The following is a 26483-nucleotide window of genomic DNA, read 5'->3' as shown; positions in this document are numbered from 1 at the left end:
TTTTTAAGACTCACATTACGCCCTGGACCTGCCATCAATATACTTGCAAATTGAAAATGCATTTCAAACCAGCTTTATTTGTGTTTGCTGAAGTACAGACTTGGCAGGAATGTGTTTAAATTACATTGCAACAATAGTAATGAGAGCAGTAGGAAAGGTAGGCCCCTAAGTTGCAGCTGCCTGATGATAACTCTAATAGTGGAAACGCGCTGCAGTTGTGCGTCCTGATGTGCTATGCTGACTGCTCCTGTATGTATTCTTTGGAAAATATATTCTGTTAGTAGTTCACTAAAGTTTATTGCAACGTACTGGCCGCCTGCTCGTCTTCTTTCTCAAACACAATAGTAATACAATAAAATCTCACTCTGCCAACAGACTCTACAGTCTGGTCTAAGGTCATGTTAATTCTACTAGTGGAGAAAAATTCACAATTAATACACTTCATAATTCCTCCTGACACAATAGAATTTTTATTACATTAAAACTATTTTCTGTGCACTTCCTAAAAAAATTCAACATTTGAGGTTCAATCGATATAAAAAAGTCACATATTGTTATGCATGAAATAAGTTGGCTACTTTGAAGGCTGCCATTCCATCCAATAAGGGGAATTAGGTTGATGTAGGCTTAGCCTCGTCTAACTGCAGACTTTATAGGAAGTGATGTAACTCGTCACTTGTTGCTAGGAGGAGGTGGTACTGTTTCAAGAAGGTTTGAATATTTAGAAAATGCATCATTCCCTTCTTCTGTCCTTGTTATCACTACTCTAAATGATGACCGGTGAAAGCAAGGCCTACGCCACTTTATAAACCTGCCTTGCCAAAATCAGTAATTACTCCAATGTTGGGGAGTCAAAGTAAACAGATAAACAGAACCTTATAAGAGGGCTAAGGGGAGGAGCCTATTGGAAATCCTTGCTGTCAATCAAGGTGAGATTCAGGAAGTTAGCCCAGCCAGAGAATGGGCTTTGTCACTTCCAAGTGTTAAACTGCCATGTTGTTTTTGTTTTGTTGTAACATGCTGGACACACTTTGACCGTGCTGTTATTCCATCTCTCACAAACCACCTAACCACATATATATGCAATAAACCTGACAACAAAAACATATTTAGGACTGAACCAATCAAATAAAGCTCCATTCATTTTCCAGAATACGTCAAAAATAGGAGTTTTGCTCTACACAAAAACATGTTTATGTTTGTATGGAGTCGACTTTCTTTTCGAACATTGTAAACATTGTTTCATTGAGTAAATTAAACCAAATGTGCATTGAAGTGCAATAAGAATGATTTTGACCACCCAAAACCCAGGTAACAGCTTTGTTAGAAAAGGATGCAGTTAGCACTCAAAAACATCAGCAAGAAAAAAGTATCCATTTCTAATCCAGGTTGAGGTGAAATGTCCATGTCACTATGCCTCCCTGTCTAGACTCAGGCATTACAGAGGCTTTACTAGTCTGACAACACAGATGCCTTGCTGATGGAATGAGATGCATGATTCATGACTAGTCTCTTGAAATTGAGGTACTCCTTAAAGGGATAGCTTAGAGATTTTACATATTTATATATTTGTTTCCTTACCTTGAAATCCGTCTATGGACAAGAAGTGACTGCAATTCACACTTTATTTTTGTTAAACTACCCACTCCAAACCCCAAAAATGTAATCAATGAACTATCCCTTTAAAAACCCAGATAAAGTGAACTTCAAAGCCCCACAAAGCCTGTCTGACTAACCTTCTCCAGAACCATGGGCCCAGATGAAAATATATTGATAGTGTGACGGGGGTGATGATCGGAGAATGAGGGTGCATGTTATCTCATGCTACTGTCACTGTGTCCTCTGGTGGGCCAGCTGATAACACACCATAGCCCCTATCTTATTAGCATTTAAATTGTGTCTCACTTGCAAAGGTCGTCCACAGGGTGGGTGTGTGTTTGTGTGTGTGTGTGTGTGTATGTGTATGTTTGAGAGAGAGAGAGAACAAGTGAGAAATAAGGTATTCTACCTGTTGCAGAATGACCATGGTTCAGCTTCCGGTTTATTCCAGGACATTAGAAGTCACCATGTGAGGCTCCTGGAATAGAGAAAAGTCCTATTAGACATACAGAACATATCAAACATACGTATTTGCAGACTCAGAAACTGGCCCAACAGGGATTCAAACTACCACTGCTGGGGGCATATGCAGCGGCTGTGTTGACCCCTAGACCAACATCCGGCAGTCTTACTAATGGTAAAGATTCACCACAGGGGTTCTCTCTATACCGTGGTTCTCGCTGGACAGATGGCTTGAAGCTGAGTCCATTGTCCTGTAGTGATGGTGGACCAGACCTCACACTGTCTGAGCTTAGAGGAATCCCACTTTAATCAAATGGAATTAATGTGTATAAAATGATAAACCTTTCTACCCCCGGAGAGTGAGGATACACACATAAGCTTGTTGTCAGAGTCTCCATTACTTTGCAAGATTAAAGGCATTGCTGTAAATCAGAATGTCCCCCAAAGCAGTTGTCATTGGATCTAATGTGTAGTGTGGCTATATCCGAAATGGCATGGCACGCTATTCCCCATATAGTGCATTACTTTTGTCCCGAGCCCATAAGGTAGTGCATTATATAGAGAATAGGGTGCCATTTCAGACTGTGACTTTTGCAGATGTCTTCTGATCATCCATTGCACAGGGGCTTTTTGACCTGTGCTCTTGTCCGATTGACTTCCCTTCTCTTAAATGTGCACTCGTTCACTCCTAATGATGGATTTAAAAGCATTGTATTGTTGCCTCCATGGGCTAGAGGGATATATATCTTCCACCTTTGAACTTTAAATCCATGAATGACCAAGTGCGCGTCATGGAGAAGGGGAGAGAATTGGAACGAAGACAGTTCCCTGATCTCACACATACATACGTCACACACAATAAACCAACAAACACACACCACCATTGTAATCCACAAGTCCGCTTGTCTAATGAAATTAAGCTCTGGCTGAGAGAGTTTGATCAGGCTGTTTTATTTCAAATCTCCATGACTACAGTTAGCTCCCCCGTTACTGACTATCACACATGCGCACACACACAACAAAGTCTCTGACTAACCTTTCAAGACCCTAGTAGAAGTACTAACTTTCTCCAGTTGTAGTTATTATGGTTCTGACAAAGTAGGAATGACACACCCACTAAGAAATAATCAACGAATACACCAATCTGCAGTGGATTGTCCAAAAATACATTTCAAACAATCACAATAAATATGAGTCAGCAGAATGCAAGTGTTTCCATTGATATTCAATGTAGAGACACATTTGCCTGGTCTAAGATCTGTTTGTGCTGTATAGCCAACTCCTATGTGCATTGGCATGTAAAACAGATCTGCAACCAGATCTGGAACCAGGCTAGAGACACATTGACATGATTAAAGTACAGTAGCTGTCGGCCAGTATTCATAAAGCATCTCAGAGTAGGAGTTCTCATCTAGGATCAATTTAGCCTTTTAGATCAGAATCAAAATTGTTATATGGACCTGGGGCCTTATCCACAAAGCATCTCAGAGTGCTGATCTAGTATGTGTCCATATAATATTATTCATCGTTATCTAAAAGGCTAAACTGATCTTAGATCAGCGCTCCTACTCTGAGACGTTTTGTGGTTACAGGCCCTGATCATAAATGAGCATTCATACTCTAAGACGCTTTGACTTTGGACCATAGGTATTCTGGGCATATCATTCCCAGTGTCAGCTGCTGCTAGGGAGACCACTACAAAATGATCATAGCCAGCTGCACAAGAGAAAATGAGGAGAGAGAGAGTGAGAGGGGTCTATCTATGCAACGCATAATGAAACTCCTTAAAAATGGATAGGTTACACAAAACATATACATTAAAGATACATCAAGTATGTGTGTCTAAAATTGCACTGAAGCAACTGTGCCATAAGGCACCATTCATTTAATTGTAATTACCATTTATTTAGATTTAGATTTTTTTTTGCTTTATTTAACTAGGCAAGTCAGTTAAGAACAAATTCTTGTTTACAATGACGGCCTAGGAACAGTGGGTTAAGTGCCTTGTTCAGGGGCAGAACAACAGATTTTTACCTTGTCAGCTCGGGGATTCGATCTAGCAACCTTCAATTACTGGCCCAACACTCAAACCACTAGGCTACCTGCCGCCCCAAAATGACCTGTAAAGGTACTTACAGTGCCTTCGTAAAGTATTCAGACCCCTTGACTTTTTCCACATTTTGTTAAGTTACAGCCTTACTTTAAAATTGATTACTTTTTTCCCATCAGCAATCTACACACAATACCTTATAATGACAAAGTGAAAACAGGTTTTTAGAAGGTTTTGCTAATTTATAAAAAATAAAAAAACAGAAATACTTTATTTACATAACAATTCAGATCCTTCGCTATGAGACTCAAAACTGAGCTCAGGTGCATCCTTTTTCCATGAATCATCCTTGAGATTTTTCTACAACTTGATTGGAGTCCACCTGTGGTAAATTCAATTGATTGGACATGATTTGGAAAGGCACAGACCTGTCTATATAAGGTCCCACAGTTGACAGTGCATGTCAGAGCAAAAACGAAGTCATGAGGTCAAAGGAATTATCTGTAGAGCTCCGAGACAGGATTGTGTCGAGGCACAGATCTGGGGAAGTGTACCAACGTTTTTTTTGCAGCATTGAAGTTCCCCAAGAATACAGTGGCCTCCATCAATCTTAAATGGAAGAAGTTTAGAACCACCAAGACTCTTCCTAGAGCTGAGCAATTGGGGGAGAAGGGCCTTGGTCAGGGAGGTGACCAAGAACCCAATGGTCACTCTGACAGAGCTCTAGAGTTCCTCTGTGGAGATGGGAGAACTTTCCAGAAGGACAACCATCTCTGCAGCACTCCACCAATCAGGCCTTTATGGTAGAGTGGCCAGACGGAAGCCACTCCTCAGTAAAAGGCACGACAGCACGACATGACAGCCTGCTTGGAATTTGCCAAAAGGCACATAAAGATTCTCAGACTATGAGAAACAAGATTCTCTGGTCTGATGAAACCAAGATTGAACTCTTTGGCCTGAATGCCAAGCGTCACGTCTGGAGGAAACCTGGCACCATCCCTACGGTGAGGCATGGTGGTGGCAGCATCATGCTGTGGGGATATTTTTCAGCGGCAGGGACTGGGAGACTAGTCAGGATCGAGGGAAAGATGAACGGAGCAAAGTACAGAGTGAAGGTTCACCTTCCAACAGAACAACGACCCTAAGCACACAGCCAAGACAACACAGGAGTAGCTTTGGGACAAGTCTCTGAATGTCCTTGAGTGGCCCAGCCAGAGCCCGATCGAACATCTCTGGAGAGACCTGAAAATAGCTGTGCAGCAACAATCACCATCCAACCTGACAGAGCTTGAGAGGATCTGCAGAGAGAAATGGAAGAAACTCTCCAAATACAGGTGTGCCAAGCTCGTAGCGTCATACCCAAGAAGACTCAAGGCTGTAATTGCTGGCAAAGGTGCTTCAACAAAGTACTGAGTAAAATTTCTGAATACTTATGTAAATGTGGTATTTCTGTGTTTTATTTTTTATACATTTGAAAACATTTCAAAAATAACTTTTTTTGCTTTCTCGTTATGGGGTATGTGTGTAGATTAATGAGAAAAAAAATGATTTAATACATTTTAGAATAAGGCTGTAACGTAACAAAATGTGGAAAAAGTCTGAATACTTTTCCGAATGCACTGTATATATAAGAACGTCTCATCTTGCTTTTGTGTAATATCAGTGCAAATAATGATCCTCACACAGAGCACCGTGATGCTAAATACTTCTCCTCATACGGGACACCATTTCATTGGACATCTTTACAGTTGGGTTAAGTTTAGCATCATGGCTTAGCCATGTGGCTCAGCTGGTCATGTAGTCAGGTGAGTGAGGGTATGTTGGGCTGGTGCTGGAGATGATGAATACAACGTTGATAAATTGTGAAATGTCCCTTTAATGGCTTATGTAGATTCCTGGGGCTAATCTCTGTGCTTATACAAACCATCATTTAATATTGGCTGCTGAATCATATCCTCCCTGACGGCAGATCTCATTGGGCTGCCTCGGGATCAAAGACTTTGTTTACATCCATAATAACAGTAGCCATTTTGTCTCCATAGACTACATACAGCAGGACACAGGGGGCATGGCCTGGATCCATTTCTGTACCTAGCTCCTTCCCCTAGGTCCTACCCTTTTTCATGTCTACTGCTAGTGAAGGATTAGATAGGGGAAAGCAATATGGCATAACTCTGTAGCCTACGCTGAAGGCTAGGCCATCAACATATTGCTAACTATCTGTTTCCCTCAGATGTCGGAGCCAACCGGGTGAACCGGGAGAACAGAAACATCCTCCCTACATGTGACAGGAGAGGGTTGTCACATAAGGAACATATGGTACAGTTTACCAGCGACTCCTCCCATTTGCTGCCCAATAAGTAGATTAACATTGGGTTTAATGATATACTGTGGATCTGCTGTGCTTTGAATACAGCTACATTGAATGCAACTCAAATATTTAATTGCAAAACATTCCACTTATGAAGAGTGCTGATGATTTGTTTGAGATGATTTCAAAGTAGCAGATCCATAAAAAGGATTATATATACTCCCATCTATGTGTATTTGGACAGTAAAGCTAACATTTTAAACAAGTCTTTTGGGTTATGTTTTGCCCAATAGTAAATCAATAAATATTTGTCCTCATATGTGGCACCATTTCATTGGACATCTTTACACTTGATATTAGTATCCAGACTAGGGTCACAGCTGGGTTACGTGCAGCGTCATGCCTTACCAATGTGGCTCAGCTGGTCATGTAGTCAGGTAAATGAGGGAAGGAGGAAAAGAGGGGAGGAGGGGAAGAAGAGACGAGGGGGTAAGAAGTCTTGGGGTTGATTTGTTTGATTTGTTTGAGAGGATTTCACAATATCAGATGCAAATAAAGGATTAGATACACTCCCCTCCATATGTATTTGGACAGTGAAGCTAATACTTTAAATGTGTCTCTATACTCCAGCATTTTGGATTTGAGATCAAATGTTTCATATGAGGCGATAGTACAGAATGTGATTTTTTTCTTCATACATATCTGTTTTACTGTTTAGCAATGAAAGCACTTAAAAAGTTTAGTTTTGGTCCCATATTTCTTGCACGTAATGACTACTCAATCTTGGGACTCTACAAACTTGTTGGACGCATTTGCAGTTTGTTTTGGTTGTATTTGGGTTATGTTTTGCCCGATAGTAACTGAATGGTGAATGATGACTGGAGTAATAAGATGTTTCTGAACACTTCTAAATTAATCCTGATAATGCCATGATTAACAAAAATCATGAATCACAAGCTTGATTTAGTCATTGCATACAAGGAATATGGGACCAAATATATAACTTTGACTACTTTAATACACTATAAGTGAATTTGTCCAAATACTTATGAATTTTTCAAATGGGGGAATGAGATACATAAAGTGCTTTCATTTCTAAATGGTAAAACAGATATGTATGAAAATACCCTAAAATAAAAGCTGACATTCTGAAGTGTCGCCTAATATGACACATTCTATTTAAAATGCTAGAATATAGAGCCCCCCAAAAATGTGTATGCTTCATTGTCGGAATACATATGGAGGAGACTGTATAGTGGCCCTTTGCCTCTGTATCAACAGCTTTATCTGGATGGAAGTATCGCTCCTCACACCACACTCATGCTAAGACAGAGCCTCTTATCTAGCACCACAGGGGGGCAATCTGGCAACCCATTCCAGCACGGGGCCCAAATGTAAGGCTCTCACCCTTCCCAACTACAGGGTCAGGCAGAAAGACAGCTGCTGGGTGTCAAAAGGCACTTCCTTTCCTCTTTGGACCCATATTCATGAAGCGTCACAGAGTAGGAGTGCTGATCTAGGATCAGGGCCCGTATCCAGTGGTGGAAAAAGTACCCAATCGTCATACTTGAGTAAAGATACCTTCATAGAAAATGACTCAAGTAAAAGTGAAAGTCACCCAGTAAAATACTACTTGAGTAAAAGTCTAAAAGTATTTGGTATAAATATACTTAAGTATCAAAAGTAAATGCAATTGTTAAACTATACTTAAATATCAAAAGTAAAAAGTAAAAGTAAAATAATTTCACATTCCTTTTATTAAGCAAACCAGATAACACAATTTTCTTGTTTTTTTTATTTACGGATAGCTAGGGGCATGCTCCAACACTCAGACATAATTTACAAACAAATGATTTGTGTTTCGTGAGTCCGCCAGATAAGAGGCAGTAGGGATGTTCTCTTGATTAGTGCGTGAATTGGCCCATTTTCCTGTCCTGCTAAGCATTAAAAATGTAACGAGTACTTTTGGGTGTCAGGGAAAATATATGGAGTAAAAAGTACATAATTTTCTTTAGGAATGTAGTGAAGTAAAAGTAAAAATGGTCAAAAATATAAATAGTAAAGCACAGATACCCCAAAAAACTACCAAAAAGTACTTTACATCACTGTCCGTATCCACAAAGCATCTCAGAATAGGAGTGTTGATCAATAAAATTCATTATCTAAACCCTTACTTTGAAATGCTTTGTGAATACAGTCTATAGCATCATTGTTTTCTATGCTAAAAGCAGAAACATTAACAAAACTACTGTTTAGTCAGTCACAATTGTAGCAGCATTTGTTTACAAACCTCTTTTTGCACAAATCGACAATATTCCCAATTTGTTTTGGTCGTGCCAGTTATATGAAATAAAATCTCAGTCATTGCACCGATAATGGCCTAGCCTCTACCTTTGCCGATCTGAAAGTATTCAATAGCCATCAGCAATATGGTAGGAGCTTCATCTATTTCTCTTGGAGGCTGGATAGTCTTTCTGACATATTTGTTAACACAATGGACACCAGCCCTGGTTCTGGAGAACTATATTGTTGTATTGTACATGGTTTCGCAGGCTTTTGTTCTAACCTAGCTCTAAAACTATTTTTGGTCATACCCAGTGACTCTAGATAGGCAGCATGTCCTTCCCATATCAGAGGACAGGAAAACGAACCAAACTGGGATCCAGTTGAAATAGCTGAATGATTATGACTAAGTGGAACAAATGTGGCTTTGTTGGTTTAACATTGTTCAGTGAAACTGCTGAATCTTTATGGACCTAAGAACAAACTAGCTGTTTCAAAAACTTACGGCAGCCCCTGTTTCAAAATAGCTGTTTTATAATAGCTGTGACTCATTATTGACATACTGTATATACCGAGTGGCCTCTGAGAGCAGCATTATAGGATATGAACACAACATACTGTACTCTCAGATTAGCTGTTGAGCCTTTTGGCATTAGAGAGTCCACACTTTAGTCCTACAGTATGTACTGTATGGATCTCTCTCTCTCTGTGTGTGTGTGTGTGTGTCAAATCTATGTACAGATGTTTCAGATTATCCTCAACCCCCTACCCAGCAGGTACAAAATTGGCCATATTATTTGGATCAACATCAACAGTTGATCAACAAAGACATCCGAGTTTGTTTGTGACCTGGGTAGTTTTGTCAACTGTTCAGAAGCTCATAATCATTCAAAACATAATTCTTATGATTGTTAACATGATCCTTCCTCAACAGGTTTAGGACCAAGGTAGTACGTGACTGTGACTTTGAAACAACTCTTGAAATGGCTAGCTAGTTATTATGTCCAGCAGTTTCACTGAACAACGTGGGCTAATTCAATGAAGCCACTAAAATACAAATATTATCATCATTATCATTCAGCCATTTCAGCTTAATCTGAACTACACTTCAGTTTGGTTAGTAGTCTTCCAGTTCTCTGATCTGGGAAGAAACTTCTACCCAAGTAGAGTCACTATGACCCAGGAACAGTTGAGGCCAGTGTCGGGTCATATTCATTAGTGCACACCGCATCAAAACGTATGCAACGGAAAAATAAAACAATCATTTAGGCCCGTTTGCTTCTGTTTGGTCCTAGTGAATACGACCCAGATAGGAAGGGGAGAATAGCCTGAGCATGGCCTCCATTGCCTGAGCTATTATTCCATCTCACCAACTACACTCACTATGACCCAGGCCAGGAAGTAAACACACAGACGGTGACCTGGGAGGCTGAAGAGTCATGTAGGCTGCAGGGGCGGTTCTGGGGGGGGGGGGGGGGGGGGCACAGTGCCCCTGTGACAACAATTTTGGACCCCCTTGTGGCCCCCCTAAATGTGGAGTATGAAATAATTTTAACATAACAAATTTTTGCTCTCGTTCTTTTTTTTTACATCCGTTATTAGACAGTGGCAATGCGGAACACTAATGATTATGAACATGGTATTTTGCCTGCTAATGCCTGCAATGCAGTGAAGAAAACGATATGACAACAATAACGTCTAATGTAACTTGGCCCCCCCCAGTTGAAATGGTCTAGAACCGCCACTGGTAGGCTGACTAATAACCAATCCAGAAAAACAGCTTCTTTGATGACAATATCAAGACCAGGCCATTAAAGACTTCCAAGCACCCTGTGAACACCAATATTCTCTGATCAATGCCAATGTCCCTCTTAAAAACGATGTGCACGTGGAAATCTATAACTTTGATACTTTAAGCGCCGACTTCATGCACCTGTTCACTTTCCCGTTCTCCCTCACGATCATATCAGGTTGTACTTTACTAAGTTCATTTAATCATATTTTACCAACTTGGTTTATTCAAAAAAGGTACAGATCCACTTAAATACACATTCTGGCAATATACACACACACAAACCTGAAGGTACACATGCACAGAAAGAGTCACATTCTGTTTCTTTAAGTGAGATTATAAATGGTCCCCTTTGAGGCCTGGCACGAAGGGAGCATGCAGTGGGGGTGAGCTGGCTGTGAGCGCTGAGTGAGCGGTAAGAGGCTTTGGGTAACTAATGCCTGAGGAGAGGCAGCAACACTGAGCCCTGGGCCAGCTAAGCCCTCAGCCCTGACCAACCAACCGCTTTTCTTTACTTTATTTACTTCCTTACTTACCACTCAAGACACTCGGGTTCTCCTGTCTCCTCGCTTTTTCCCTCTTTCCTTGTCCCTCGCTCTTCCACTCTGGTAAGTCCAGGTAACTGGTAGCAGGTGAATCGACAGAAAGGTGTAAAGAAGCAGGATGAAGAAAAGAAAATCTCTCTCTCACTCTTTCCACTTGCTGCGGTCTCTGTCCCTTTTTGTCCTCTCTCTCTCTCACATGCTCTGCCCCTCCTCTTCTTCTTCTTTCTTTCTCCCCAAGGTACCTGTTGCTGCCTGGCGTCCAGAAGAGGAGTGACTACAGCCTCTCTCTCGATCTCTCATTCATCATTCAGTCAGTCCGCTGATCCCTATTAGCAGGGAGGCAGGCTACGTGCGCCACACAGCCACAGTGACCAGCCACTTGGAGGGGGAAGGAGGAAGGGGGAGGAGGAGGGGGACTGAGAGGTCATGGGGTGGCAGGTGGTGCCGGACTGGTCAGGGCCTGCACCTATTGTCCCACAAAAAATGTAAACATTGTACTGTAATATTTATGCATGAGGAGGAGGAGGGTTAACACAGTTGTGTAATTCCACCAGGCCTATGAATAGGGTACGTTTGTGGACTATGTGTATGTGGCAGGTGAAGACTGAAGGTCTTGTTCTAAAACAGCAGCTTAACTAAAGTCAAATCAAAATGTATTGGCCGCGTACAAAATTTAGCAGATGGTGTAGCAGGTGCAGTGAAATGTTTATGTAACTAGTACACTCCCCTCTGTATATAGGACAGTGAAGCTAACATTTGTACAATTGGGTCTATACTCCAGCACTTTGGATTTGACATCAAATGAGGCAACAGTGCAGAATGTCACCTTTTATTTGAGGGTATTTCATAGGCATCTGTTTTACCGTTTAGAAATAAAAGCACTTTATGTATCTAATATTATTATTATTATATTACAGTCCTTCCAATTGAATATGTTTTTTTCTTCATATGTATTTGGACAAATTCATTTATAGTATTAAAGTAGTCAAAAGTTTAGTATTTGGTCCCATATTCCTAGCACACAGTGAATACATCAAGCTTGTGACTCTACAAACATATTGGATGCATTTGCAGTTTGTTTTGGTTGTGTTTTGGATAATGTTTTGCCCAATAGGAACTGACCGGTGAATAATGTATTGTGTCACTTTTATTGTAAATTAGAATACAAGGTGTTTCTGAACAGTTCTAAATTAACTTGGATACTAACATGATTATGGATGATCATCAATTAATCATGTATAATGATGAGTGATAGCTTCACTGTTCAAATAAATACGGAGGGGAGTGTAACTGTATAACGAGACAGACATGTGACTACACCAGGGTTGGGGTCAATTCCAATTCCATTTAGGAAGTAAACTGAATTACTTTTACTTCCTGAATTGACTGAATTAAAATGGAATTGACCCCAAACCTGGACCCACACATTGGCAGACATTTCTGACAGATCAAATTGAAAAGCAATAAGGTTTCATCTTTTATTTGAAAGTCATGCCACAAGTTGACATAAAATACAAAATGAAAATAAATAATTTCCAGATCATAACTATAAAATAACCACAGTGTAACTGAGAATCAAATCGAACAAATGCATACGGTAACAAAAAAAGACACACAGACAAGCATACAGTACATAAGATACAGCCTTTCGATGTCTAGATATTAGTAAACATATAAGCGTAGAGAACACAAGGTTAAGTGGATATATAAAATTAGCAAGAGTATAAAATATTGATAATAAAAGACACTTGTTATAAAGACCATAGTATCTTCTATAAGTTTCACCATGCAGTATATTCTAGTCTCAAATTAATAAACATTGGCAGAAAAGTACAAGAGAATCACAAGCTCATTCGTCAAACACATCAGACTCCATATTGGAAAACATGGCCGCCAATGATAAGAACACAGGTGTCACTTGTCTTGGTAAATTTGAGTCAGCAATGTCATACAGTATACATTATGCTATCGTAAAGATGATGTAACACCTGGCATAACCGTTAATGAAGTTTCATGACCAATGTCCTTAACATGCAGCAGTATGCAGGCAAACGAGCTCAAGGCAGCTCCAAGGCTAGCTAAACGAGCTAACCTATGTAAGTCATTGCACCATGTTGACGTATGTGTTCAACTGAAACATATAAAGTACTGTTTTGCCATTACACAGGCTTTAATAAAAACACAAAATCTAAATAAATCGTTAACACACAAAGACTCTGCAATCATACGTTTTCGGTATTCCTCACATTTTTCATGTTGTCCATGTCCAACAATGATGAAACGTTGTTTGTTTAAAAATGTAACTAGATAAGTATCCATCTTCTCATAGAATATTGCCTCAAATATCTCTCAACTATTATGCCCTTACCTCTGAAATAAATGTCTGGAATATATTGTACAATCCGTGTAATGATCCTATCCTTAACATATGCCTAACAATCTCTTCCAATAGGGATATTGTTATTGGGTTCGGTGATAGGGTGTTCGTCACAATATATCTACATCTGTCACAGTAGTGGACAAACACTTTGGTTGCTGCCACTTTCATATACAGTACATACTGTTTAGAATGCTGAATTCAAATGTTCAGAATCTGTAAAATACATGCAAGTATGCAACATAAGCTGCATCAAAGTAGTAACAATGTTTACAACACTTTGAATAAAAAATATATTATCTTTGAAAATCAAACTGTGCGAGCTGATTTGAAGTCGTTTGCTACATGCGTTGGTGTTATTGGCTTGATATAAAACTGGCCAAGGTTCTGAATGTTCTGATGTGTTCTTTGTACTTATTAAAACATTTGGCATGGGCCATCAGAAAATATATACAGTGCAAGAAAACCCATACAACAATGCTAACCAGGCAACCAGATCAGTGAATTGACACTCCGCCCACCCAGGGTAAACCAATTGTACCTTGAGTGACTGTTGCTTTTGGCAAATGATAAGAATGCAATGAGATCACAAACATCATACGTTTTTGTCAAAGACACAAAATAAAGCATATTGGAACGTAAAAGGTCTGAAAATTCTCACAATGTTTAACTAGCTACATGTACGTCCACCAGTGTAGCAAACAAAGTAAATTTACAGTAGAACTCTAACCAACAAAACACATCTTTACAGTACAACAGTCTTTTTCCTCACTTCTATTTTGGCACATATGTGGCACATACTTCACATGAGTTAAAAAGACCAGCAATGGTCTACACTATGTAATACAACCCCTTGGTCCTGGGGCCTATAATGGTTCAGATATGGTCAGAACAGAAATTGCAATACGGCATTAGCTGATGATAGGGACTTGGGTTAATTAGCCAACTTAAGACATTGTTTGTATGTGGGGGGCACAACAATGTTGTGAAACTGAGTTTTATAAATAACCAAAATGGCTGCTGCTGCCAATGTGCCCACCACTGGTGCCCCTGATTCGAGTAGAACCGAGTGCCAGTCTGGCTGAAAGAGCACACGTTGCCACATCTTGGCAACAGCCAACTAACTTTCCCCTTTTGGTACGAAGACCTCTCCTTCCCCTACCATGAAAGACTAATCTACTTGGCTTGGCACAACGTCTTTTAACCCTGCCACACCTGCATCCGCACTATGGCACTCTATCACTGTTACCTCTACCTCTCTCTACCATGATATACCATCCATAGCATAAGACTCTCTGTAACACATTACTTAAAGAGGCTGTACGGAACGTTGACCTCTGGGGGTGATCTTGAGTCAAAAAGCATCCCCTACACCACTCCCACACCCATGAGGGAAAGCAGATTTTTAGCCTAAAACTAAGGGGGGTTTGGTTTCATCAGTTAATAAATTGATTGTGATATCATTACAATTGATTATCTATTGATTGATTGCTAACAATAAAGCCAAACTTTGAGGGAAACAATAAGAAATTCAACTTCCATACAGCCTCATCATGCTTTATAACATGGTTATAATGCATTGTAAGACTTGTCATAAGCATCTATAATGTCTTGTTATTATCATCTCAAAATGATCCTGAATAAATTACAGTCAATATGAGTAACTTGAAAAGGTCTTTCATAGAGACATAACCTATTTTAAGCCTTATAACAAGAAATTATAAACTAAAAGGTTCATAGCGCTTATAACAAGTAATAAAGTATTATACCTGTCAAATTTAATTAAACCATTAGCGAAAACCATCTATCATACCACTACCCAATTTTTTTTTTTTAACAACCACTAGTCTACCTGCCTTAGTCTGCAACTCAACACAATAGAAGGACATATGTGACACAGCATTTAAATGGCGCTTTCGTCATTTGAACTTACAAATGATCATTAATACTAAAAGCATATTGTCATGAATGGTGGGTGTCACTGACTAGTACCTGTAAAGGGACCATTCAAACCTCTTGATATGATTCTGATTTGCAATAGTGTAAACATGCTGATTCTTACAATACCGTTTGTTTCCCACATTGAAGAAAGAAAGAATAAAGAAACATAGAATAGTAACAATAGAAGAACAATACAAGGCCATGGACATATGATTAAAAACAATGTAAGACACATTAATTATACTGAACAAAAATATAAATGCAACATGTAAAGTGTTGCTCCCATTTTTCATGAGCTGAAATAAAAGATCCCAGAAATGTTCCATACACACAAAAAGCTTATTTCTCTCAAAGTTTGTGCACAAATTCGTTTACATCCCTGTTAGTGAGCATTTCTCCTTTGCCAAGATAATCCATCCACTTGACAGGTGTAGCATATCAAGAAGCTGATTAAACAGCATGATCATTACACAGGTGAAACTTGTGCTTGGGACAATAAAAGGCCACTCTAAAATGTGAAGTTTTGTCACACAACACAATGCCACAGATGTCTCAAGTTTTAAGGGAGCGTACAATTGGTATGCTGACTGCAGGAATGTCCCCATGTTCATTTCTCAACCATAAGCCTCCTCCAATATCGTTTTAGAGAATTTGGCAGTACGTCCAACCTGCAACACAACCGCAGACCACTTGTAACCAAACCAGCCCAGGACCTCCACGTCCGGCTTCTTCACCTGCAGGATCGTCTGAGACCAGTCACCCAGACAGCTGATGAAATTGAGGACTATTTCTGTCTGTAATAAAGCCCTTTTGTGGGATCCCCAGTGGGTGGGCCTGGCTCCTAAGTGGGCCTGGCTCCTATGCCCTCCCAGGCCCACCAATGGCCAGATGTGAACGCCATAGATTAGGGCTTAATTAATGTATTTAAATTAGTGGAGGCTGGTGGGAGGAGCTATAGGAGGACGGACACCTATAGAATAAATGGAACGGTATGAAACACATCAAACATATGGAAACCACATGTTTGACTCCGTTTCATTCATTCCATTTTAGCCATTACAATGTGTCCATCCTCCTATAGCTCCCCCCACCAGCCTCCAATGATTTAAGTTGAGTGATTTCCTTATATGAACTGTAACTCAGTAAAATCGTAGAAATTATTGCATGTTGCGTTTATATTTTTGTTCAGTATAATTAAACAAATGTGACAATACAAGTTTTGAAAAATGTACAAATGCCATTGTGGTTCAAGTAATGAAAAAAAGGCGCTGGAAAAAACACAAGTAAACAAGTGAAAGGGCTTGATGGTTTGATAGACAGAGAGATTGGTCGATGCTCTCCGCATTACATTCAAAAAAGAAATGTCTTGGGAATGATTCACAACTGATGTAGGATCTGTTGTTGTTTCTTGACTGATCCTCTTGACGATGCTGTAAACAATAAATTATTTTTAAAAAGACGTACACAGACATACTATCAGATCCTGCACTACAAAAGTCTCTGCAATCATATCATACGTTTGAAAAGATACTCAACATGACGACATAGCGTATGGGGCTTGTATCTCTTTTATCTCCAACGCTCGCCACTGTCAAAGATGGATATAATTAGCCTGTGGAAAGCAGGTCAAAAGAGTGCGACATGACCTACGTGAGAAGATATGCTAACTGTTTGTACCAGTGATGGTTCTGTATGAAGACATAGTCTCTCTCTGTCTTGGCAAGACAAAAAGCCACACTTTTCAAACTACCATTTCAAATAGCACTGAGTTTACAGTGATGCTAATCCAAAATGTCTGTGTTTCTTTCTGGACCAGTATAGAGTCACAACAGAGTCAGAGCCAGGACAAGGCTATGGCACAGGTTGTTTTTGGCAGGAGTCGACAGACGGATTTCCTCCCGCTCTTCTCTCCGTCCTTCGCTCTCTCTCTTCTTCCACTCATCCCCATATCCAGCCAAGCCTGTGAGCCCATCAGAACTAAGCGAGGTGCATTGTGTGTCCAAAGGCACAGACATAACACATGTATGAATGTATGTTCGCAAACATGCACACCCAACCCACCCCCACCCCCACACACAACTGATTTACACAGACAGAGGGACAACAACTACTGTTTCTTGGATCACATGATTCAAAGGCCCACAAGTTGAAAGCCCAGGTCACATGACAGGAGTCCCAGGACTCAGGAAGTGTCAGGCAGTGGCGTTGCCATAGAGAAGACCGATTGACGTGGCACAGTGGCGACTGGCGCCGGCAAGAGAAAGAGAGAAGGGAAAGCCTGATCTGTCTTTGGTCCCGTAAAGCACTTGATTATGGCAGGCGGAGCTCCACAGTCATTCCACTGGGGCATATCAAAAGCTCCGGTTGCTAAGCTACGAGTGTGTGTGTGTGTGTGTGTGTGTGTGTGTGTGTGTGTGTGTGTGTGTGTGTGTGTGTGTGTGTGTGTGTGTGTGTGTGTATAAAGGAGGATGGGGGATGCTCAATGCAGGCAGTCTGTTTTAGCCATGCTAAACTCGATATCGTCTATGGCAACCGGTAGAAGCGTAGTCTGAGGGGACGGGAGTGGGAGGAGGAAAGGGGGATGGATGGGATGGAGGGGGGAGGAGGCAAGGCTACACTCACATAAACACCAGCAGTGTGCTTTTGGCGTCACTTTCTTGGTAGTTGGCTTGTTTTGTGGGTACTATAGAAAGTGGATGACAGATAGAGGTTGCATCCCAAATGACACCCAGTCATTGATGGAAGAAACAGTAAAAGGCTGATAATATGGTATTTCTGGGACTACAATGGGGTTGTGACATCAGTCAAGAGACAGTAAAAAACACTCAGCGAATAGGAGGGATAGAGGGGGTCCCAGTATACCACCCAATACCATGACACCCCTCCCACCCGACATATGGCTGGTCCTAAAAAGACTCAGGGTCCTAAAGAGACCCACTCAGCCTTAAGGCGATGCATAGCCCTTAGTGACACTGGGAGGTGTATGAGGAGTGCAGGCGCATGTTAGAAGGTATGTGTGTGTGGGAGAGTTGAAGGCATGTAGAGAGATAGGAGTGTGTGGTTGTTTCTGAAATCTGTCTTGTCTACTACTTACTAAAACTAAATACTGTGTACTAATCATGCTACATACTATTAAGAACGTACTGTTTAGTATATGTATGCAGTAAGGAACATATCAGCATACTAGACTCACCCATACTGAGAATGCGTCATCTAATCAGTTAGTTACCGCTATTCGTTCATTTTGGTACAGCCCGTCTCCTTATCTGATGAATAGCTTATTATCAGCTGTTGTCAATCACACGTGGGTCTGAAATTATGCTTCTCTTCCTCAATAGTGTGCAGCAAATTATACTAGATGAAAAAATGAAATCAGTATGGCATCCTGGCAATTAAAGCATACTAAGTTTTAAAGCATACTGTTTGTCAAATACTATGAAACTTCCTATTTTCGCATACTTAGCCTACTATTTAGAACGCAAGTACAGGTATTCAGACACGGCCTGTGTGTGTGTGTGTGTGTGTGTGTGTGTGTGTGTGTGTGTGTGTGTGTGTGTGTGTGTGTGTGTGTGTGTGTGTGTGTGTGTGTGTGCGTGTGTGTGTGTGTGAGAGAGAGAGAGAGAGAGAGAGAGAGAGAGAGAGAGAAAAAAAGACACCAAGCTGTGTCTGTATATGTTCAGGGGGCGCCGGATCGGGTGGAGCTAGATCCCAGGGTTAACAGGTTAATTGCCATGCTCGGTTTAGGGGTGGGGAGGGGAGGGGGAGGCAAAGGGGTGTCATGATGACAAAGGTCAAAGGTAAAGCTCCGACATTCCATGGCTAGAGCTGCGACGGAAGGGACGTCATATGTTGATGAGCGTGGTACAGGTGATGAGGCGCACGGTGACTGTGCCTGGGAGGTCATTGTCTTGGCGATTGCCCTTGTCGCGCAGGTGGAGCGTGTGCTGCACCTGCCGGTCGTTAGGGTCACTGGACAGGGTCACCTGACCCAGGAAGGTATCCACAATCACGTTCTTATTGTAGATCTATTATGTATGGCCCAAGGGTAGAGCAGAGGGGAAAGAGAGGGGGGATTTGAAAGAGAAGAAGGAGACAAAGAGAGAGAGGGGGAGAAGAGAGAGAGCATAAGAAAACAGTGATAAAAAAAAACTTTGAACAAAACCTCTTCAAGAGATAGAGGGATACATATGAACACAAAGACAGACAGACAAGAAAAAGTTCCTCCCCTCCGTCTGTGCTCACCTCAATGTGGATGCCTTCCTTCGGCTTCTTGCGGTAGAACAGGCCTTTGACGTCAAAGTTGGGGCTCCGTGTGTCCTTGTGCACCGGTGAGCGCACCCGCTCCCCCTCACAGGTGATGATGACGTACGGGTCAGAGGCTAGGAAGGACAAGGAGGGAGGGAAGTGGGACAGCTGTCAATCACCGTGTCAATGTACTCAATTATACAGGCCAAAACCAACTCTAGGCCTAGTCTAATAAATAAATAAATAAATAAAAAATATGTTGTTGTATTGTCCCTTACACCGGATAGGTGCAGTGAAATGTGTTATACCCTGGAGAGAATTAGGGTTAAGTACCTTGCTGAAGGGCACATCGACCAAATTTTCACCTTGTCGGCTCATGTATTCAAACCAGTGACCTTTCGGTTACTGGCCCAATACTCTAACCGCTAGGCTACGTGCCACCCTTCTCTGGCCATCAGACCAACCAGCAATCAGACAGGTCTCTGACAGGTAGGTGGAAAAGGGTTTTAGTTGCTTGTGCTAGTAAGTAGGTAGAGGATATGGGGAGGGGGAACTACTGAAGACTATGTGTACTTGTGTAGATCTGAAAGTGAGGGGATAGGTTTCAGCCATATGACAAAAAGTCTTCCTAGACCTATCAGAGTGCTAGGAAGAACTACTACCACACTGCTTATACCTATCCAATCCTCCCAGATCTACATGAAGCTAGGGGTTAGGGGTTGTTTCTGGGCTGAGCCAAAGCCTATTGGACTAACTGTGCAGTATGTCTAGTTGTAGCTAAGCCCCTAGCCACTAGGTGGTGCTGAAGTACCTCCTGTTTTGGCCAGGTGCCTCTTCTTGTTGGGATTGAGACAGTGCAGCTCTGTGTATGACCAGAAAAGTTTAGGCCTTGCATTACCTTGCAATGCAATCTGTGGCGCACACACATAAACCCATACACACAATAACAAAAAATACTAAAACTCAAGTTACCCCTAATATAGCTCGGCCCAGTAATGTGAAAGGGTATATGCATGTCAGCTCCCAAAGCCTCCCATCCACATGGGTGCATACTGTATCTTACTTTACTATAGGCCTACTATTTCCTACAGTAACCTTACTAGCTTACCCCCATTAGAGTCCTGGCCCTGGAGTCCCTCTGCACTCAGAACGTGGACCTGGGTGACCAGCTGGGGGTAACCACACATGCCCGTCCAACACGTCTGGGGGGGCTCGTCTAGGTTCAACTCTCTGTGGGGGAAGGAAAGAAAGTGAATATGGGTGTTATTAATTTAGATGAGGACAATGCCAGTAGATGACAAATTATGTGAAAGAAATACTGGGTCCACTTAGAGAATCAGTTTAAATTTATCAAAAAGCTAATATTATTTTACAGAAATTTTCAAATTCAACTAGTGTGCATGTTAAAGGGAAAGTTCACTTTCTTGAAGTCTTTAAATATGAAAAAGTTTAAAAAGTCAACTATCCCTTTAACATACACACCAGTTACATTTGATACGTTTCTATAAAATGATGTTTGCTTTTTTATCAGTTTGAACTGATTGAAATTAAGCAATCATAGAAAAAAAGAATACTGTTCTATTTAATTCAACAATCCCAGTGAACTATCCCTTTAATGTTTGCTATCCCTTTGTAATGGTCAGGAGGCCAGGGGGGTGGGGGTGGGGCTGCATGTCGGCCGGCTGGTTTACTTGCAGTCTGAAGGCACGTCGGTGAAGACCCGCAACAGGAAGTCACCCTGCTGCCTGGGGTCAAAAGTCGTGGGGATGATGACGTAGCGACCCTCTTTGAGCTCCTTCCTGAGGAAGACGCAGCGCGAGTTGATGTAGATGGAGCCCGCCACCTTCTGCTGGGCCGTGTGCATGCGGTACTTTCTGTTCAGCTCCACCTAGAGGATGGGAGGGTACATAACGTCAGGGTAACATTTTAAAGGTAGACTTTAAAAGTAGATATGACATCTTCATACAGAGATGGACAACTTCCTGTTTTTTATTATTATTTGAAGGATAGAGGCAGAAGCAGGGAGACAGATATAGGAATTGGAAATAAGGCTCATGCGTGGATTGAACCAGGATCCTTACGTCTTATCTATTTTCCTTTTACGTTATGAGTAGAAAGGAAGTGAAGAGAAATGGTTGCTATACGGCAATACCAGGAAGTAAAGAGTTAAGAGGTTAGGATGAGGGAAAAGGTTAAATGAAACATTCATGTGGAGTGAGTTCATCTTCCTGTGTGTCCGTCCGTCCGTCCGTGCGTGTGTGTGTCCGTGTGTGTGTGTGTGTGTGTGTGTGTGTGTGTGTGTGTGTGTGTGTGTGTGTGTGTGTGTGTGTGTGTACCCGGTGAATGTCAAAGCCTATGGCCAGGTTATCTCCTTTGCCCTCTTTGGTGGTGGCTCTCCTCTCCTTCTGCTGCAGGGCGATCAACACTTCATCCTCTACCTTCTTCACATCAAACACAAACTGCAGAGAGAGACAAACACACATAAACACACTGATCCGAACACTCTTCCAATCAAATACAGTACATTTACATTTTAAACATGCAAAGGCACCAACAGAAAAAACATACAAACCTACACAGTACACAGTACACACACACACACACACCCTCCCACCCAACCTCTCACCATCCATCCACACTCTCCCCACTTCCATCCACCCCCATGCAACCCACCTGTGGGTTCTGCAGGAAGGTGGCCTTGTGGTTGATGCAGCCCCCAGAGCGGTTCCTCAGGGGATCTTGGCGGGGGACCCAGGAGCCCCTCATCACCTCCTCCTCCCAGGTCTTGTGGATGCTCAGGTAGGAGGTGTTGATGAGGCGGCACAGGATCAGGTCTGTGAAGTACTGGCAGAAGTCATCAAACGTCATCCTGGGATGGAAAGGGAGAGAGGATATATTTAGGATCTAGGGCTAGTTTCCCGGATACAGATTAAGCATAGTGCTGAGCATGCTTTTTAGTCTGGGACTAGGCTTAATCTGTGTGTGGGAAATGGCCACTAATATTTCAAGAGTGTGAGTGTGAGTGTGAGTGTGAGTGTGTGTGTGTGTGTGTGTGTGTGTGTGTGTATTGTGATTCTCCTCACCAAAACTCTCCGTCGTCCTGCACGGTGACACCAAGCTTCTCTCTCTCACTCTTGCTCACCTTCTTCCACTCATCTGAGCTGGGAGCACAGACAGGAAATGACCTCATGTTAGACCGCACGACATACAGGAAATGACAGAGAAAACATAACACTGAAAACATTTGATTGGAGATTGAGCACCACTGAGACAGATAGCGACATAATCTCAATTGCTAAATTCAGCACCACGTGTATGTCTATGAGTGTGTGTGCGCCTGTGTGCATGTGAAAATAAACTTTTATTTGTTTCTTTCAAATCCCTGCCAGTGCCACAACTTCTGTGACAACTTCCTCATCAAACAGTGACATGGAATCTTCAACTCCAGTTTTGATCAAACCCCAGATAAATGATGAATTCATTATTATGACTGTACGAATGAAGGGAGACGACTCCTTTAATATCCCCACTCAGTCACTTTCCCTTAGGAACTAACATCTCTCTCCTTTACCTAGTCAATAATTCAGATGCCTTCATGAGCGAGCCCTACAATCTCTGCTGTGTCACACAACCTAGCGACAAACAATAGGACATAACAGAGGGAGAAAGAGAGATGCTCGTCTTCTCCCCATCCTAATACATCATGTTCATTTCAATCTCCTCCATTCTCCTCCTGGGAGAGGTTAGGGTGTGTGTCAGTGTGTGCGTGCAGCTTACATGTTTGAGTGCGCGTCTGTGACAGAAGAAGCAAGAAGTATACACACATACACTGACACACACACACAAAGCATTCCCCATTTCAGTAGAGGGAGAACACCTCTCTTTCCACCTCAATACTCTTACACGGTCTAGTCTTTTTCGAGGCAGTAAAGGCTCTCTGAAGAGAAGCTTCCATTACGCACAGACTGTCTCAGCCAGACTCTCTGACTCTATAGGTGGGATAGTGAACTACACTTGAAATGTCTTCCAGATAGCCCATTCTCTGTCCGTGTTTGAATACCCGTACCTAGTGTTCTAAATAGTAGGCATTTTGGGAATGCGAAAAAAAGTATTATAGTATTTGAAATTTCAGATATTGAGTATGCTTTAAATGTCAAGATGTCATAAAAATGTGGGCTTTTTGTCTAGTAGAACCACCCTAGTAGAATTCACTGCACACCATTGAAGAAAAGAATTGTCTTTCCGGACCCAGGTGTATTTGACAGCTGATAATCAGATGAGTTGATGTGCTGTACCAAAATTAACGAATGTTGTGTACATAGAATTAGAATTAGAATGAATTGGGATACCCATTCTACTCATGCTAATTCTATGGTTGTGTAGTACCACCTTCAGGCCTAAAGGGGACAGTATTGTGTATTTACCTGTCGCTCCAGGGCCCGCTCCATTCCTTCTCTCCCCATGGGTTCCTCATGCGGATCATGTTGAGCTTCTCTGACTTGAAGAAGGCCAGCAGGCCCTGGCCCAGACGCACCTTCTTCACATCCGTCACCGCGTATGCGTGGCCTTTGACCAGGCCGCAGTCCAGCCGCGCCTCCATGTCCTCCACGGTGGTTGCCTATGAGACAATTAATAGTCAATTCATTAATGAATAATTATTTATTTACTTGTTTAGCACATTTCATACACAGAACAAAGCTCAAAGTGCTTGGGTTGTGACAAGGGTTGTGTTTATTAGGGAGTGCGACAGAAAAACATTTTCAAACGTCTTCCGACAGAGAATTAAAATGTGCATTTCTTATTGGACAAGTCCAGCTGTTTCAGACAGTTTTTGTCTGTTTTATGCCTAATGAATAAAGCCCAGTGAAGTTGAACTGAGGGTTGGTTTGTTTGAATTGAACTTGCACCGCAGTCGGCCGGTGCTGTCCCTGTGCTATTTGATCATTCAATTATAATTAAGCAAAAGGCCCTGAGTAATGAGCCTGTTTCACAAACAGTGTGATGCAACGACAGCGAGGGAACAACTACTAAGGAGAGAGAAGGAAAAAATGAGGAGAGAGAGAAGACAGGAAGGAAATTAGGGAAAGCAGGGTCGAATTCATAAGTGCACACCGTAGCAAAACATTTTGCAACGGAAAAGAAAAAAATTGCGTTTCGTTATTGGGCGAGGTCTGGTAGTCCCTCCCCATTTTTGTACATTTTCTTCCATTTGGTGCCTAATGAATACGGCCCTGGGGACTCGCGAGCTGCACTAAGAAAAGCAACTGAAACACATTTGTTTGGAACGGCATAGTTCTTCCATTGAAATGCATGTCAAATGAGTGTATTGCAAATCTAGGTAGTAAATTATTTAATTTCAATAAAAGGTGAGCGCCAATATTGATGATTTGATACGATATTGATATCGTTTCATATCTCTATAAGCAAGGCATATTGCCATTTTAATTTATTCTTCCTAACCTACACTATTATGTAAAACAACATGACTGTTCCTGCAGGCCCTCTCACAGACCTTCTCACAGGCTCTCAACTTAAAGACGTCCTCTAGCGATTGTTTTGCTTTTACTGTTAAAAGCGATATCCCAAGTATAAATACAGTGAAGTACATTAAAGGGTAAAAAAAAAATTCTGAGCAAAATAATGTTTTTTAGACAAAACTGCAAACTTCAAGGAGTAGGGCATTCAAGGAGTTGGTCTGATGGGAATCTGTGATGTCATCGGCCTCCCCCCTTGCTTTAGGAACAACAGAGAAGCTTAACAGCTTCTACCCCCAAGCCATGACTGCTGAACAATTAATCAAATGTTTACCAGAACTATTTGCATTGACCCCCCCCCTTTGATTTTACACTGCTGCTACTCGCTGTTTATTATCTATGCATAGTCACTCTACACCTACCTACATGTACAAATTACCTCAACTAACCTGTACCCCCGCACACTGACTCAGTACAAGTACCCCTTGTATATAGCCTCGTTATTGTTATTTTATTGTGTTACTTTTTCTTTTTTTAACTTTAGTTTATTTAGTAAATATTTTCTAAACTCTATTTTCTTAAAACTGCATTGTTTGTTGAGGGCTTGTAAGTAAGCATTTCACGGTAAGATGTACCTGTTGTATTCGCCGCATGTGAGAAAAAACATTTGATTTGAATAGAGAACAAAAGAGGAAAGGCCCACCCCCGCACTTGTGCAATGTCATGACTTACCTGGAATATCTATTGAGATGTGCCTTTTATTAAGTAAAGGTGTTAAATGAGGTGAAAAGGAAACTGGATTGTCACTTTAAGCATTCTTAATTGTCTGCTGATGGGCCATCAACTGTGGATGGGCTTCCCATTGTATACAAGTTGGTTGCGTAAATTTAGGTTGCCAGAACATTCATACCTGGCCCAATGGGTAATCTGCAAGCAGTTGTCTGGACTTCACAGAGCAATGGGAGTGAACAGAAAAGTGAACATTCACACAGTTGCAATCAATGTCTTTTATAAACACTGATATGATATCGATATGGGATTGGAGGAAAAAATGCAATCAGAAGGCCTCAGTACAGTATTTGAGATCTTTCTTTAGCTTGCCGATGACAATTGACGGGGGTTTACACTTTTGGGACTATTCCGGAATACGAATAATATTTTAACCCAGGTGTGATAGACCTATTCTGCCTAGGCCATCAGCTCTGTGGAATATGTTCTTTAAGAATTCCCAACCACATATCATTTTTCAAACCCAGCTTACAGAAAACAATGGGGGGGGGGGGGGGGGGGGGGTGAGACAAAAAGCAATTAGGCTTGGAGTCTGGGGAGAGAGATACATGAGGGTGGCTTTTAAGATGCCTTTGTTGTATTCCTAAATCAGACCACCTCACAACAAAAAGCCTG

General features: G+C 41.6%; 2 protein-coding genes across 3 annotated transcripts in view; both read right to left on the bottom strand.

The window, feature by feature from the left end:
* The window catches only part of myo7ab (myosin VIIAb), an 85873-nt gene extending 74571 nt beyond the window's left edge, over nucleotides 1-11302 (bottom strand). Inside the window, exons 1-2 of the mRNA XM_029700014.1 lie at nucleotides 11034-11302; nucleotides 2009-2077 (exon numbers count right to left, since the gene is read on the bottom strand). Coding sequence (XP_029555874.1) covers nucleotides 2009-2026 — 18 coding nt within the window. The 5' untranslated portion in view covers nucleotides 2027-2077; nucleotides 11034-11302. The remainder of the gene's footprint in view (nucleotides 1-2008; nucleotides 2078-11033) is intronic.
* Nucleotides 11303-18032: 6730 nt separating this feature from the next.
* capn5b (calpain 5b) overlaps nucleotides 18033-26483 on the bottom strand; it is a 75609-nt gene continuing 67158 nt past the window's right edge. For both annotated transcript variants that reach the window (XM_029700013.1, XM_029700012.1), the window contains 8 exons: nucleotides 24030-24223; nucleotides 22689-22766; nucleotides 22279-22474; nucleotides 21942-22064; nucleotides 21297-21493; nucleotides 20714-20835; nucleotides 19603-19739; nucleotides 18033-19385 (listed from right to left, as the gene is read on the bottom strand). In XM_029700013.1, coding sequence (XP_029555873.1) covers nucleotides 19203-19385; nucleotides 19603-19739; nucleotides 20714-20835; nucleotides 21297-21493; nucleotides 21942-22064; nucleotides 22279-22474; nucleotides 22689-22766; nucleotides 24030-24223 — 1230 coding nt within the window. In that variant the 3' untranslated portion in view covers nucleotides 18033-19202. The remainder of the gene's footprint in view (nucleotides 19386-19602; nucleotides 19740-20713; nucleotides 20836-21296; nucleotides 21494-21941; nucleotides 22065-22278; nucleotides 22475-22688; nucleotides 22767-24029; nucleotides 24224-26483) is intronic.

Source organism: Salmo trutta, chromosome 19 (genome assembly GCF_901001165.1).
Source record: "Salmo trutta chromosome 19, fSalTru1.1, whole genome shotgun sequence".
Lineage (NCBI taxonomy): Eukaryota > Metazoa > Chordata > Actinopteri > Salmoniformes > Salmonidae > Salmo > Salmo trutta.
This window is presented reverse-complemented; position numbering and strand designations above follow the sequence as displayed.